At 36.8% G+C, this 16,126-nt stretch overlaps 1 protein-coding gene across 1 annotated transcript in view; it reads left to right on the top strand.

The window, feature by feature from the left end:
• EPHX4 (epoxide hydrolase 4) overlaps window positions 1-12,586 on the top strand; it is a 42,080-nt gene extending 29,494 nt beyond the window's left edge. The window contains exon 7 of the mRNA XM_032423872.1: window positions 11,380-12,586. Coding sequence (XP_032279763.1) covers window positions 11,380-11,611 — 232 coding nt within the window. The 3' untranslated portion in view covers window positions 11,612-12,586. The remainder of the gene's footprint in view (window positions 1-11,379) is intronic.
• Window positions 12,587-16,126: the final 3,540 nt, after the last annotated feature.

Genomic DNA, 16,126 nt, shown 5'->3' with positions numbered 1-16,126 from the left:
AGAAGGCACATGCTTCAGCTCATTTTGTGAAGCTGGTATAACTTTCTCATCAAAACAAGATAAGGATTGTATAAAATAGGAAAATTATAGGTCAAACTACATTATAAACATAGATCCGTAAATGTAAAATGAAGTATCTTTGAAGTGAATCCAGCATGCATTAAAAGTTAAACCAAAGTTGGCATTAAAATTCATTACTTTAATTCACCACAGTAATAGATTAAAAGGAAAAATATAATCATCTAAATAAATTAAGGGGCACCTGGGTGGCTCAGTTGGTTAAGCCTCTGCCTTCAGCTCAGGTCATGATCCCAGGGTCCTGGGATCGAGTCCCACATCAGGCTCCCTGCTCAGTGGGGAGCCTGCCGCTCCCCCTCCCTCTGCCCCGCCCCCCTGCTCGTGCACACGCTCTCTCTCTCTCTGTCTCTCTCTCAAATAAATATATTAAAAATCTTTTTAAAAATAAACTAAGAAGAAGCATTTAATCATATTCAACTCATATTCATGCTACAGCTCTTAGTAATCTAGAAATAGAGGATGTGAAAATAGACCTCAGATAGATTGAGCCTGAATCTCTGAAGGAGTAGTATGGGAAACTGACCTTTGCTTTACTTAATTGTCCAAGAAAAAAATGAGGTATTGAAGGTGTTTTGCACTGATGATTTGCACCTGGACAGCTGGCAGGCACATAAAAAGATATTCCAGGAATCAAGACCAAGAGGATAAAAAACCTACATCAAAAGCAGAAAATATTTTGTGGTAGTGTCCAATAGCTGTATCACCATGGGAAACTTTGGAAGATCTGTGAAGTCCTTCCTGTATCTGAGAGAATAATACATTATCTTCTGCTTTATAAAACCATCTTTGTAGGTTTCTTTTCCCTTTGCCATTAAACTTGATATTCTCTGTGTCTGTTCGTGTCTTTATTTTAAGATTTTATTTATTTATTTGACAGAGAGAGAGAGAGACAGCAAGAGCAGGAACATAAGCAGGGGAGTGGGAGAGGGAGAAGCAGGCTCCCCGCCAAGCAGGGAGCCCCATATGGGGCTCGATCCCAGGACCCTGGGATCGTGACCTGAGCCAAAGACTGACGCTTAACAACTGAGCCACCCAGGCGCCCCTGTTAGTGTCTTTATATTAGTCACAGTATTCCATTATGACAACAATGCTGAAGGGAACTTCTGTCTACCAGAAACGTATAGCAAACATCAGACTTTATAATGAAACACAAAAAACATTTTCTACAAAAATAAAGCCGAAAGATAAACTTGGTGACTTTAACTGCCTCTAATCACCACTGAATTGCAGGTCTTAGCCATATAAGAAAAAAAACTGAAAAAGTGTAAGTATTAGGAAAGGAAGAAAAAGCCATGATAATACATAGATAATGTCGATATTATCTAGAAAAAGAATCTACAGAAAAGTTATTCAAACAAAAATAGTTCAGCAAAGTTGATATACGTAAGTGCAATATTACAAAAATTATGATCTTATAAATGAACAGTTAGAAAACATTTTAAAAATAGATACTCTACAATAGCAACAAAAAATATTATGTATATAGGAATGACTCTAACAAAAGATCACCTTTATGGATTGTCAAAATTTATTGGAAGTAGTAAAGAATACAAGCTCAGGGCAGTAGCTATTTACTAATCAGTAGAGAAATATTTTAATATTTTAACAATCCATACAGACTTGCTGTTGTAAACTAGTGAAAATTAGCCCAGTTTATCATGTTCATGATTGGAAAACTTCAATATCATAAGGTTCTTGATTTCTCACAAATTGATCTATAAATGTAATTTAATTTCAATCAAAACCATAAGAAAATTCAATGAAACTTGAAAAACTGATTTTGAAATTTGTATGGAAGAGCATAAGGCTGAGGATGAGATGGTCAAGATAGTTTTAAAGAAAAGGATAGTTGGGTGTCTAACCCTATCCAATATTAAGGTTTGTAATGAGACTCTAAAATCAATAAAATATGGTGTTGACTCTGGGATAGACAAGTTGATTAATGGAACATAAAAGAAAACCCAAAAATGGAATTGCACATATGGGAACTTGCTATGACAGAGAACATTTTAAACCAGTGGTAAAAAGATTCAATACAGGGGCGCCTGGGTGGCTCAGTCGTTAAGCATCTGCCTTCAGCTTAGGTCATAATCCCGGGGTCCTGGGATCGAGCCCCGCATCAGGCTCCCTGCTTGGCGGGAAGCCTGCTTCTCTCTCCCACTCCCCTTGCTTGTGTTCCTGCCCTTGCTATCTCTCTCTCTCTGTCAAATAAATACATAAAATCTTTTAAAAAAAAAAGATTCAATACATGTTGCTGGAACAATTGGATATCCATATAGAATAAAATAAAATTAGATTCCTATGTCTTACTAAACAAGAAGTAAACCTTAGGGAAATAAAAAACCCTAAATATGATAAGCAAAACTTTCAAGTGTTTGAAAAATAAGAAAAAACTTTCATGATCCCAGGTAGGAAAGATTTCTTAAATAAGATACAAAGAGTTGAAATTATGAAGGAGACTGATAAATTTGACTACATTAAAATTAAAAATATATCAAAAGATACCATAAAATGATGAGGCAACCTTAGATGGGAAAAAGTTATTTGCAATACAGAATCAATCATGAACTAATAATATCTAGAGTTTATAAAGAATGCCTCCAAATTAATAAAAAGGTAGCCCAACCAAAAAATGGGTAAAGGATATAAAAAGGCAGGGCGCCTGTGTGGCTCAGTTGTTAAGCGTCTGCCTTTGGCTCAGGTCATGGTCCCAGGGTCTTGGGATCAAGCCCGGCATCAGGCTCCCTGCTCAGCAGGAAGCCTGCTTCTCCCTCTCCCACTCCCCCTGCTTGTGTTCCCTCTCTCACTGTCTCTCTGCCAAATAAATAAATAAAAACCTTTAAAAAAAAAAAAAGGATATAAAAAGGCAATTCACAGAAGAGGAATTTAATGGTCAATAACATGAAAGATGCCCAACCTTACTAGTAGTCAGATATAGAACATAGATTTTACTGCTTGTAATAGAGACCTAAAATAACAGTAGCATAGAGAAAGAAATGTATTTCTCTCACAAGTGAAAGTCTAGGTTGGTGTGTTGGCTGCGCTCCATGAAATCATCAAGACTGTTAGATCACTCTTTGGTCAGAGACCTAGGCATTTTATGTCTTGTTATTCTGCCATCCCTGGGGTTTTGTCCTTGTTCTTGTGGTCCAAGATGGTTTACCACCATATCTACATTTCAGTCAGTGGGAAGACAAAAAGGGAGGGCATACTGGACACAACTTAGAAGTTGCACACATTGTTTCTCATAAACCACATATCCTCCCCTTGCTGCAAGAACTCTGGCAAGTGTAGTCAGTCTTGATTCTGGGTGGCCCTTGGTCCAACTGTAAATTGGATTTTCTATCACTATGGTGGAAAGGAAGAAGTTTTACGGAGCAGTCTCTACCACATCAGGTAAATGAAAAGTATTCCAGTCTCATTAAAATGGAAAAATTTAAACTTTTGAGAACAATTGTTGGCAATAGTGTGGAGGGAAATGAATTCATACATGCTGCTTTGGAGCATACGATCAGTTTGGAAAACAACTTGACAATATTGACGAAGGTTGAAGATGTCCATACTCTCTGAGGAGACAATTCTGCTTGGGGGAATATACTATAAGGAAGCCCTTCCATAAGTGCACAAGTGGACATGTCCAAGAATAAGTTCAACATTATCTGAATTATCAAAACAAATGGAAAATTTTAAATGGCCATTAACAGGAAAATGGATCAACTGTGCTATAATCATAAGATGAAATTCTCTATAGGAGTGAAAATGGAGTAGAACTAAATGTATCATCAATGGATAATCTTAAAAATATAATATTAGGTCACAAAAGTAAGTTGTGGAAGAATATGTACAGTATGAGACCATTTATGTAAAGTTATAAAAATGCAAAACACCTTCATATATTGTTTGTAGAAATATATGTACTGTATTTGGGAAGATCTGACAAATAGTATCCCTTTTTCCTGCTCAATTTCTGAACCAGTTAAGAGATCAAACAAGAGTCAGCAAATGCAAATCAAACCATCACCTTCATTACTAATAAAGGAGAGACTATGGCTTAATATGAGAACCAGAATGGTCTTGCTAATTCCCTGGTGCCAGTCTAAACTTTAGAACAGATCACCTGTGGGAAGGTTTGCAGAACAAACTCTACTTCCCTTGCCTCTCAGGTCACTGCCTTCCACGAATCTGGTAGAGAGAGGAGGAGAAAGAGATTGAATTTCTTACCCTCAGGACATATTTGATAGACCCACCTAGTTCAGCACCCTGAACCAGCAACTGTCACTCACCATTCAGGGGTGGGACAAAGATCCAGGAGGGCTTAAGGAAAAACACTCCTCAAAAAAACCATAGGAATGGGGGAGAGGTATCTTAATACATACAATAAAAGTTTAAAAACATCATGGGGTATTATGCTAAGCTAAATAAGTCAATCAGAGAAAGACAATTATCATATGATCTCACTGATATGTGGAATTTGAGAAACAAGACAGAAGATCATAGGGGAAGGGAGGGGAAAATGAAACAAGATGAAACCAGAGAGGGAGACAAATCATAAGAGACTCTTAATCTCAGGAAACAAACTGAGGGTTTCTGGAGTGGTGAGGGGGTGGGACGGATGGGGTGGCTGGGTGATGGACATTGGGAAGGGTATGTGCTATGGTGAGCACTGTGAATTGTGTAAGACTGATGAATCACAGACCTGTACCCCTGAAACAAATAATACATTATATGTTAATAAAAAAAAATAATGCAGGCCAGACAACACTGACTTAATAGAAGTGAAAAAAAAAAAAAATCATGGGGGTGTTAAGAACTAAATTCAACCTAGTCCTTCCTCTGATGGTAGTGGTTCTTCACTATAGCTTGTATCAGAATCACCTGGAAAGTGTGTTAAAACACAGATGACTGGACCCCACCATTCAGTCAGTCTGGGATGGGTCCCAAGTGTCATTTCTGACAAGTTCACAGGTGATGCTGATGTTGTTAGTCTGTTGACCACACTTTGAGAACTACTGGCTTAGGGTGAGTAGAAGAAAAATGGTATCTAGGAAAGGTCAGCAGAAGGGTGTAATCATATTTGCAGTGTTTTATTTCTTAAGCTGGTGGGGAGTATACGGATGCGATTATTTTCTACATTGTCTTCTTAAAGTAATAAAATATTTCCACATGTAAAAGTAATGATGGAGTGTATAACACCTTGGAAATTGCTGGCTTAATACTTACACATCAGCTGGTAACTCAGACTTTGGAAAAGTAACATGGTAAAACAGACTTATTTGAAATAGCTATGTTAAAAATATATTTTGGTAGATTGAATGATTAGCAATATAGACCAGGAATTGTAACTACTTGTTACAGTTTTTAGATTTTTCAAATTGTTTCTATACTTACTAAGATTAATCATTTTTAATCAGATATATTTTATCAAGTGTTTTCCCAATAAGTTCTTCAGCTTAACATACTCTCCTAAAATAATGTTTTTCTTTTTATTTACTTGTTTATTTGCTTATTTTATTTATATTGAGGTATGATTGACTTAAAACATTACAATGGTTTCAGGTGTACAATGTAATGATTCAATATTTGTATATATTATGAAATGATCACCACAAGTCTAGTTAACATTGTCCCTATACATAGTTAAAAATTATTTTTCTTGTGATGAGAATTTTTAAGATCTCTCTCAGCAACTTTTAAATATGCAATACAGTATTGTTAACTATAGTCACCATGCTGTACGTACTTTCTTTTATTACTTTTTTCTTTTTAAATTTTAATTTAAATTGTAGTTAGTTAACATATATGGTAAAATTGGTTTCAGGAGTAGAATTTAGTGATTCATCACTTACATACAACACCCAGTGCTCATCACAAGTGCCCGCCTTAATGCCCATCACCCATTTAACCCACCCCCCACCCACCTCCATCTAATAACCTTCAGTTTGTTCTCTATCATTTTTTTCCTTTCCATATGTTCTTCTGTTTATTAAATTCCACATGAGTGAAATCATATGGTATTTGTCTTCCTCTGACTGACTTATTTTGCTTAGCATAATACACTCTAACTCCATCCACGTCCTTGCAAATGGCAAGATTTCATTCTTTTGATGGCTGAGTAATATTCCATTGTGTGTGTGTGTGTGTCTGTGTGTGTGTGTACATATATATACATACACACACACATATATATACCACATCTTCTTTTTTTAATTAATTTTATTTTATTATGTTGTTAGTCACCATATATTACATCATTAGTTTTTGATGTAGTGTTCCATGATTCATTGTTTGCGTATAACACCCAGTGCTCCATTCAATATGTGCCCTCTTTAATACCCATCACCAGGCTAACCCATTCCCCCACTCCCCTCCCCTCTAGAACCCTCAGTTTGTTTCTCAGAGTCCATAGTTTCTCATGGTTCATCTCCCCGTCCGATTTCTCCCCCTTCATTTTTCCCTTCCTACTATCTTCTTCTTTTTCTTTTTTAACATATAATGTATTATTTGTTTCAGAGGTACAGGTCTGTAATTCATCAATCTTAGACAATTCACAGTGCTCACAATAGCACATACCCTCCCAATGTCCATCACCCAGCCACCCCATCCGTCCCACCCCCTCACCACTCCAGAAACCCTCAGTTTGTTTCTTGAGATTAAGAGTCTCTTATGATTTGTCTCCCTCTCTGGTTTCATCTTGTTTCATTTTTTCCTCCCTTCCTCTATGATCCTTTGTCTTGTTTCTCAAATTCCTCATATCAGTGAGATCATATGATAATTGTCTTTCTCTGATTGACTTATTTCGCCTCGCATAATGCCATCTAGTTCCATCCATGTCGTTGCAAATGGCAAGATTTCAGTTTTTTTGATGGCTGCATAATATTCCATTTATGTGTGTGTGTGTGTGTGTGTGTGTGTGTGCATACTTGTGATACACACTTGTGATATATATATATATACACACACACACCCCACATCTTCTTTATCCATTCAGCTGTTGATGGACATCTTGGCTCTTTCCATAGTTTGGCTATTGTGGACCTTGCTGCTATCAACATTGGGGTGCACATACCCCTTTGGATCACTACATTTGTATCTTTGGGGTAAATACCCAGTAGTGCAATTGCTGGGTCATACGGTAGCTCTATTTTCAACTTTTTGAGGAACCTCCATACTTTTTTCCTGAGTGGCTGCACCAGCTTGCATTCCCACCAACAGGGTAGGAGGGTTCCCCTTTCTCTACATCCTCGCCAACATCTGTCATTTCCTGACTTGTTAATTTTAGCTATTCTGACTGGTGTGAGGTGGTATCTCATTGAGGTTTTGATTTTATACCACATCTTCTTTATCCATTCATCAGTTGATGGGTATTTGGGCTCTTTCCATAATTTGGCTATTGTTGATAGTGCTGCCATAAACACTGGGGTGCAGGTGCGCCTTCAGATGACCACATTTGTATCTTTGGGGTAAATACCTAGTAGTGCAATTGCTGGATCATAGGGTAATTCTATTTTTACCTTTTTGAGGAACCTCCATACTAGTTTCCAGAGTAGCTACACCAGTTTGCATTCCCACCAACAGTGTAAGAGGGTTCCCCTTTCTCCGCATCCTCACTAACACCTGTTGTTTCCTGTGTTGTTGATTTTAGTGATTCTGACAGGTGTGAGGTGCATCTCATTGTGGTTTTGATTTGCATTTCCCTGATGATGAGTGATGTTGAGCATCTTTTCATGTGTCTGTTAGCCATCTGTATGTCTTCGTCGGAAAAATTTCTGTTCATATGTTCTGCCCATTTCTTTCCTGGATTGTTTATTTTTGGGGGAGTTGAGTTTGATAAGTTCTCTACACATGTGGGTACTAGCCCTTTATCTGATAAGACATTTGCAAATATCTTCTCCCATTCTGTAGGCTTCCTTTTATTTTGTTGACTGTTTCCTTTGCTGTGCAGAAGTTTTTATCTTGATGAAGTCCCAATAGTTCATTTTTGCTTTTGTTTTCCTTGCCTCGAGAGATGTGTCTAGTAAGAAGTTGCTGCTGCTGAGGTCAAAGAGGTTACTGCCTGTGTTCTCCTCTAGGATTTTGATGGTTTCCTGTCTCATATTTAGGTCTTTCATCCATTTTGAATTTATTTTTGTGTATGGTGTAAGAAACTGGTCCACTTTCATTCTTCTGCATATCGCTGTCCAGTTTTCCCAACACCATTTGTTGAAGAGACTTTCTTTTTTCCATTGGATATTCTTTCCTGCTTTGTTGAATATTAGTTGACCGTATGGGGGTCCATTTCTGAGTTCTCTATTGTGTTCCATTGATCTATGTGTCTGTTTTCGTGCCGGTACCATACTGTCTTGATGCTTATAGCTTTGTAATATAGCTTGAAGTCTAGAATCATGATGCCTCCAGCTTTGCTTTTCTTTATCAGAATTGCTTTGGCTATTTGGGGTCTTTTGTGGTTCCATATAAATTTTAGGATTGTTTGTTCTTGCTCTGTGAAAAATGCTGGTGGTATTTTGATCAGGATTGCATTAAATGTGTAGATTGCTTTGGGTAATATGGACATTTTAACAATGTTTGTTCTTCCAATCCATGAATGTGTAATATTTTTCCATTTCCTGTTCAATTTCTTTTATAAGTGTTCTGTAGTTTTCAGAGTACAGATCTTTTACCTCTTTGGTTAGGTTTATTCCTAGGTATCTTATTGTATTTGGTACAATTGTAAATGGGATTGATTCCTTGATTTATTTTTCTGCTGCTTTATTATTAGTGTATAGAAACGCAACAGATTTCTGTCCATTGATTTTATATCCTGTGACTTTGCTGAATTCATGTATTAGTTCTAGCAATTTTTTGGTGGATACTTTCTTTTATATGTAACATATTTCAGGGGCACCTGGGTGGCTCAGTAAGTTAAGCGTCTGACTCTTGATTTTGGTTCAGGTTATGATCTCAGGGTTATGGTATTGAGCCTCGCATCTGGCTCTGTTCTCAGCGGGGAGTCTGCTTGAAATTCTTTCTCTCCCTCTCCATCTGCCCCTCCCCTCACTCGTGCCCTCTCTCTCTCAAATAAATAAATACAGCTTAAAAAAAATAAATATATGTAACATTTCATGTGAAGTTTAGCAATTTAAAACCTTAGGGCCAGAGAATATGCTCTTCTTTTCATTTTCTGGAAACTCCTCCCTTTATCCCCAATTTGATCTGGTGAAGAATTTATATTTTTCTTCCTTTTTTTTTTTTAAAAATTTAAAAAATTCATTTATTTATTTTTTTATTGTGTTAATTCAACTATAATTACCATATAGTGTTATACTAGTTTCAGTTGTACAATACAGTGATTCAACAATTCTATACATTACTCAGTGCTCATCACAAGTGCACTCCTTATCCCCTTCACCTAGTTCGCCCATTCCCTGACCCACTTCTCTTCTGGCAACTACCATTTTGTTCTCTATAGTTAAGAGTATAGGTTTTTTTGGTTGTCCCTTTTTTTCTTTGTTAATTTGTTTTGTTTTTTAAATTCCACATATGAGTGAAGAATTTATATTTTTCTTTGTTTTTTTGACTAATTGTCTTTTAAAACTCCTTTTACCTTACTGATTCAATTATTACATGCTCACATATTGTTAAATATGCAGATAATTGTTAGAAAATGTTTTACTTTTGAATATTTTATGAGCTCTAGAATTTGAGTGACTTGCAAGTTTGTATAGCAATCCATGTATCAAAATTAAGTAAGAGTTTATTTTTCTATCAGTTTACCCATTCAAGAAGACCTTAATTTTTAGGAGCATTATAACCAAATGATGGCCACTTGCATGGGAGTCAAAAGTTAAGTCCCTAGTGGACATATGTGATACCCTGCACAATCTAGCAGCATCCTATCAATCCCAAGTAGCCACATGTCATGAGTTTTAATAACTAACAAAAATGGAAGTCAGGGGCGCCTGGGTGGCTCAGATGGTTAAGCGTCTGCCTTCGGCTCAGGTCATGATCCCAGGGTCCTGGGATCGAGTCCCACATCGGGCTCCCTGCTCCTTGGGAGCCTGCTTCTCCCTCTGCCTCTCTCTCTCTCTCTGTCTCTCATGAATAAATAAATAAAATCTTTAAAAAAAAAAAATGGAAGTCAGTGCTGGAGAATGTCTAGTGATGTGTTCATTCTCATGCATAGTCAACAAGAGTGTAATTAATACCATCCCACTTTCCTGAAAAATAGTGTAGCAGTAAATGTCAAAAGCTTTAAAAATATTTATATTCTTTAGCTCAGGAATTCCACTTCTAGGACTCTAGCTTAAAGAAATGATCTGAAATGCCAAAAAAGATTTGGGCACAAAATGCTCATTATAGCATCACTTAAAACATTCCCTTGTTTTAACTGATGATATAATCTAAATATTCAGTTATAGGAGAATAGTCATTTATGGGTCATTATACCATAAAATACTATCTTTTACAATTACTTTTGAAAAACATGAAATGAGAAAATTCTCAAGTTATAATTCAACATAAAATTTGAGTATGGATGCTGTATACAAATTGTGTATATTTATTGCACTTTATTTATGGTATGGTTTCAACTATGTGCATAGAAAATGACCAAAAGGTTATCTTTTAATGATGGAATTATGCATGGTTTTATTCTTTATACTTTAAGAAAATACACAATAAAACATTATTTTAAAAATAATCTTCTTGCAAAATAAATATAGTCTCATTTAATGGTAAAGTTCAGTCTGTATATATTTTCTGAATTTTCAGTTCCAATTTCACATAAAATGTTATATTATCTAACAATTTAAAATATATTTAAAGTAACACCATTTAAAACTCTCTTTCATCACACCATTCAGAAATTCTGGTATCCTTTTAAAGCAAATTATTCTTCATAGTGATGAATTTCATATTTAATTTATAACCTTCATTATAAATTTTGCTACACTCATCCAATTAAAAATTTTATTGAGCCCTTTCTTAAATAGCCTTTTAAATTTTTTATTGTATAGATTGATTGCCTAATGTGGTGTTTCTCAACCATTTTTTCATCATCACCTCCTTAAGGAGCCTTTTGAGACATTTTTTTTCCTAATTGCCCCCCCACCCTATGAGATTTTAATATCTGTTTATGTACTGTGTGTATATCCATGATTTATACATTAAAAAAGTAATTTTTTTTCACCCTCCCAAGAATCAATTTTCACCCCATTGGTGGTGATATTGTCTCCTTTGAGAATGTATGGCTTAAAAGAACATTATGGGAAAATGTTATTTTAACTTTTACAATGAGTCTCAAGTCCACATGTTTTGTTTTTATAGCTGTCTGCCTCTCAAACATCACATGGTGACCATTCCAACGCTACTACTGTGGGGAGAGAAAGATGCATTTATGGAGGTTGAGATGGCTGAAGTCACAAAGATTTATGTTAAAAATTATTTCAGGCTGACTATTTTGTCAGAAGTCAGTCATTGGCTTCAGCAAGAACAACCTGACATAGTGAACAAACTGATATGGACATTTCTGAAAGAAGAAACAAGAAAAAAAGATTGACTTTTCTATATCTTCTATGAGGGGTCTGTAATGAAGTCTCTAAATTTTTAATCATTGTTCATCAACCTCTTTAAGCTTCATTAGGAAAAAATTGTTTTAATATGCTTTATCATGAATATCCTGACAAATGATATTGAAAAAAATCTGAGAATGTGTGAAATTGTAAAATGTTGATTTTCTTCTGTTGGATTTTGCATGGAAAAGCATCTGCCTTAAAATGTGTACATTGATACAAAAAGGAAGTTGGGGAAGGTGGCTCCGTTTTGATTTCTTGCATTCTTTACCCTGTTAACATCTGGTGCCTTTTACAAATGTATATGAAAGATTAGCTGCGCCATATTTAAAAAGGCAAACCTGCAATGGTATAAATTTTCATTTTATTGTTCAAAACTTCTTTTTACTATTTTTCAACCATTAAAAAGTTCTATTGTCAAATCTCTCGGGTTTATAATATATTTATGAGTTTGAAGGCAAATATGATTAGAAGAATATACATTCTTAAAACAGGCCATAAATACTACTTATACTGGAAAGATTAACAAGAGATGATATAGAGATTCTCATGTATACATATATATATGTGTGTGTGTGTGTGTGTGTATTAAATACTGCAAAGTAGGAAAGCACATCCATCAAATTACTTGTCTTAATTTTCCAGCTAAATTGATGAGAGATTTAGACAAAAGATCAAAATATCCTTTTGCCCCAATAATGCAACCAGAATTCTGTACTTCCTATGTGCACTAGAATCTAAGTTCCACAAGGCATAGATTTTTTTACTGTTTTATTAACTGACATATATCCAGCATCTAGAATAAGGGCCTAGCTCCATCGTAGGCACTCACATATTTGCTTAATGAATAAATAACATATCTCACACACTGCTAGGCACTATGGGGGAAATATAAAGGAAAGATGACATGGTAATATGGAACTTTCCCATAAGAAGTATAAATACGGGCGTCAATTAAGCGTCTGCCTTCTGCTCAGGTCATGATCCCAGGGTCCTGGGATGGAGCCTTGCATTGGGCTCCCTGCTTCTCTCCCCTCCTCCCCACTCATGCTCTCTCTCGCTATCTCTCTCTCTGTGTCTCTGTCTCTCAAATAAATAAATAAAATCTTAAAAAAAGGAAGTATACACAGAATGCAGTTAAATTAAACAAGGATTCAAGAGTAGTAATGAACATTGCAAATAAGAGTGGGAAGACTTACAGAATAGAGAATGATACAAGCTCAAGGGAATACTACTCATTCTCTAGGGTTGGTCTCATTTGGCATGGGAGACAATCAGTAACATTGCCAAATCATGGCTCCTTAGAGGCTACAACTATGTTCCCAAATAAGACTAGGTTGGTGAAAAAATATCTCCCTCACTAAATGTAGTTCTGATAGTGACAGAAGAAAGTGGAATGTCCTTAAGAATTCTCATCACTGTATCTTAAGCAACTTTTATTTACTAATAAAAACCCAACTTTCTATCTACATTTTTGCTTGTGCCTCATAATAACATTGCAAGGTAGAGAGTATTACCAGTTTATAGATGTGAAAATAACGTTCGTCAATGCCCACAGTATAATTGTTAGAACCAGAATCTGACCTAGATTCATCATAAAGCCTCTAATCTTTCCAGTAAAATAACAGGCTCTGTATCTATGCTGTTCGGTTTTATTGGTAACCTGGTGTGTTCCAATAAATAGAAACATCTCCCAGAAACCTATAATTTGACTTTTAATTCTGGGGAAAGGAATTTAAATCAGTAATTAGCAAATTAGCATTGTCAGAGTTGCAAATGTTACAAGGTATAGAACAGAGCCTGGTTCACAGCAACTTTGATTATGCTTCCCTCTTGATCATTTCTGTAGGGCAGCTGCAAAGGGAAGAATAGGACTTTGACTGTTTATGTTGACCCAGTAAAATAATCCTGACTTATTTTACTGAAAATCTGTTACTGACTAAGGTGATTTTAAGGTTTGTTGTTGTTACTTATATCAGTTTGGAATGCTGACTGGTTCATGTGGACTCTTGTTAAGAATATGAATCAAATGTGCCATGGCTAATTCCAGCTCATGATAATGGATGTATTCTAATTTGCTATGCATGTGGAAGAGTGCTTGTAACAGATATAAAGGCTCCTGGGTGCCATCAGTCAAACCTCTTAGCATAAAGAGATATTATGGTCTCTGTAGAGATCAGTTTGTAGGGAGAGTAAATGAATTTGACTTACCAGCTCCCAAAGCATCTCAGAGTAAGTAAACTGTACTGGTAATGGCATTTAAATTAAAAGTTTTAATTAATATTCATCTATTTAAATTCATATATCCCTAGTAGGTATATAATATATCCTTAATATAAATGTCAGAAATCATGTGAAAATAATGTATTAAGCATATATGTCAAAAGGAAGACATTTACAAAAAGCAGAAAAGATTGTACTGTTGATATGATTCTCATTCTATTACACCATTTATCATTTTTAATTTTTCTGATTTTAAGAAATAATTAAGGGTAATACATCCTCATTTCCTATTAACCCACATTGTATCTGAGAGTTCTAATTACGTGTGGAAAGGGCACGTGAATATGGGGAAGGGGTGTGCTTTGGGGGCTGCCCTCATATCCAATCTACCGGCATCCTGAGACCACTGAGAAGTTGGCCTCATGGCTCAGTCCACCTCCTTGGACTCCGAGATGGGGGTGTGGGATCCACCTTTCGCCACATGATGAACAAGCTGCGCCGTCTGCAGTGGCCAACCCCTTCGTGCGGCAGAGGTGCATCAGCCCATGGTGCTGGGCTATATCATCCTCACCGGGGCTGTCCTGGTGCCAGTCTGTCAGTCCTGCATCGCCTTCCTCTTCATCGTCCTCTGGCCAGTGTCCTCACTTTCCACCATGAGCGGTTCTGCTTGACCAGTCAACCCTGCGAAGAGTTGGGGGAAAAAACTGGTGCGACCACCACTCAAATTCTTGTTTCAGGCAACATTCTGTTCAGCAGAGTTCCTGGTTAAAGTGAAAGGGGAAAAAGCACGCTGAGATGAGGCCCTCATCTGTGTAATGGCCCCACACTCCACTTTCTTTGACCAAATCGCCTGTGTGGTGGCAGGGTCACCATTGGTGGTCTCTGCAAGTCAAAACGGGCAGATCCCAGTGGCTGGAAAACTCCTACTGTCAACATGGCCTGTGCTTGTGATCCCAGAGGACCCCAGTTCCAGGAAGAATACCCGGAATGAAAACCTGAAGCGAGTGACATCCGAAAGGAAGTGGCCACAGATCCTGATTTTCTTGGAAGGAGTGCATACCAGTTGCAGCTGTCGGGTCACTTTTAAACTAGGGGACTTCTCTCCAGGTGTTCCTGTGCAGTCGGTGCTACCCAGGTACCCAAATACACCGGACACGGGGACCTAAGCCTGGCAGGGGTTTGCAGGTTTCTGGGTCTATGTGTTGACCTTGAGTCAGTTCTTCACCAAAGGGGAAGGTGAGTGTATGCCTGTTTATACATCAAATGACCAAGAAAAAAAAAAGACCCAACCCTTTTGCCGATACAGTGAGGATCAACATGGCAAATGCTTTGGGGGGTGTCTGTGACAGACCACACTCCGGAAGATTGTAGACTGATGATTTTCACGGGTAACCTTCAATTACCCATGGAAGCTAGTTTGATGGAATTACAAAAATTAGCCAGAAATTGAAGTTAGATTGGGATACTATTCATTAGCATCTGGATGAATATGCTGCAATTGCAGTTGCCACTAAAGGAGTCGCCACTATAGGAATTGAAGAATTTGCAAATTACCTAAATGTCCTAATTTCAGAGCCCTTGGAACAATTTTTTGCCCCCTTTGACATGAATAATGATGGCATATAGAATTCAGAGAATACGGGACAGGTCTGACTATCCTATGCAATCCTGCCAATACTGAGAAGATTCTGCAAGTGTCGTTTAAGCTTTTTGATCTTGATGAGGACGGTTTCATAACAGAGGTGGATAGCTGCTAGACTTAGGGCAGCCTTTGGGGTGCCAGATCTTGATGTTTCAAGACTCTTTCAGGACATATCTGGACAGAATTCAGATTACATTTCATACAAGAACTTTAAGAAATTTGCCTGAAGCATCCAGAATATACCAAGTTATTTAATTCATACTTAGACCTCTAAACAGTCTCTATATATTCATTACCACATCAACCGTTTAATTGCTGTATTCAAATGTTAAAGTCAGCCCTGAAAATGGTGAAAGTACCTTCCAAATAGAAACTATGATTGAAATAAAATTATCCTTTCAGGAAAAACACAATAGTTTTTACTCTAAGTAGCTTGAGCACTTAATTATGATACATAAAATGTGCTTGGGAAATATATATTTCTATTAGATCTTGTAGTACCTGTTTTCCTTAAGATATGTTTGTTTCAATGTGACTAAAGGTAGAGAATAAGAGATCTATTTATAAGAAGAGCTAAGATGGAGGCATAGTAGGAGGACCTTAGGCTTGCCTTGTCCCTTGAACACACCTAGATAAC

Source organism: Phoca vitulina, unplaced genomic scaffold (genome assembly GCF_004348235.1).
Source record: "Phoca vitulina isolate PV1807 unplaced genomic scaffold, GSC_HSeal_1.0 scaffold2, whole genome shotgun sequence".
Classification (NCBI taxonomy): domain Eukaryota; kingdom Metazoa; phylum Chordata; class Mammalia; order Carnivora; family Phocidae; genus Phoca; species Phoca vitulina.
This window is presented reverse-complemented; position numbering and strand designations above follow the sequence as displayed.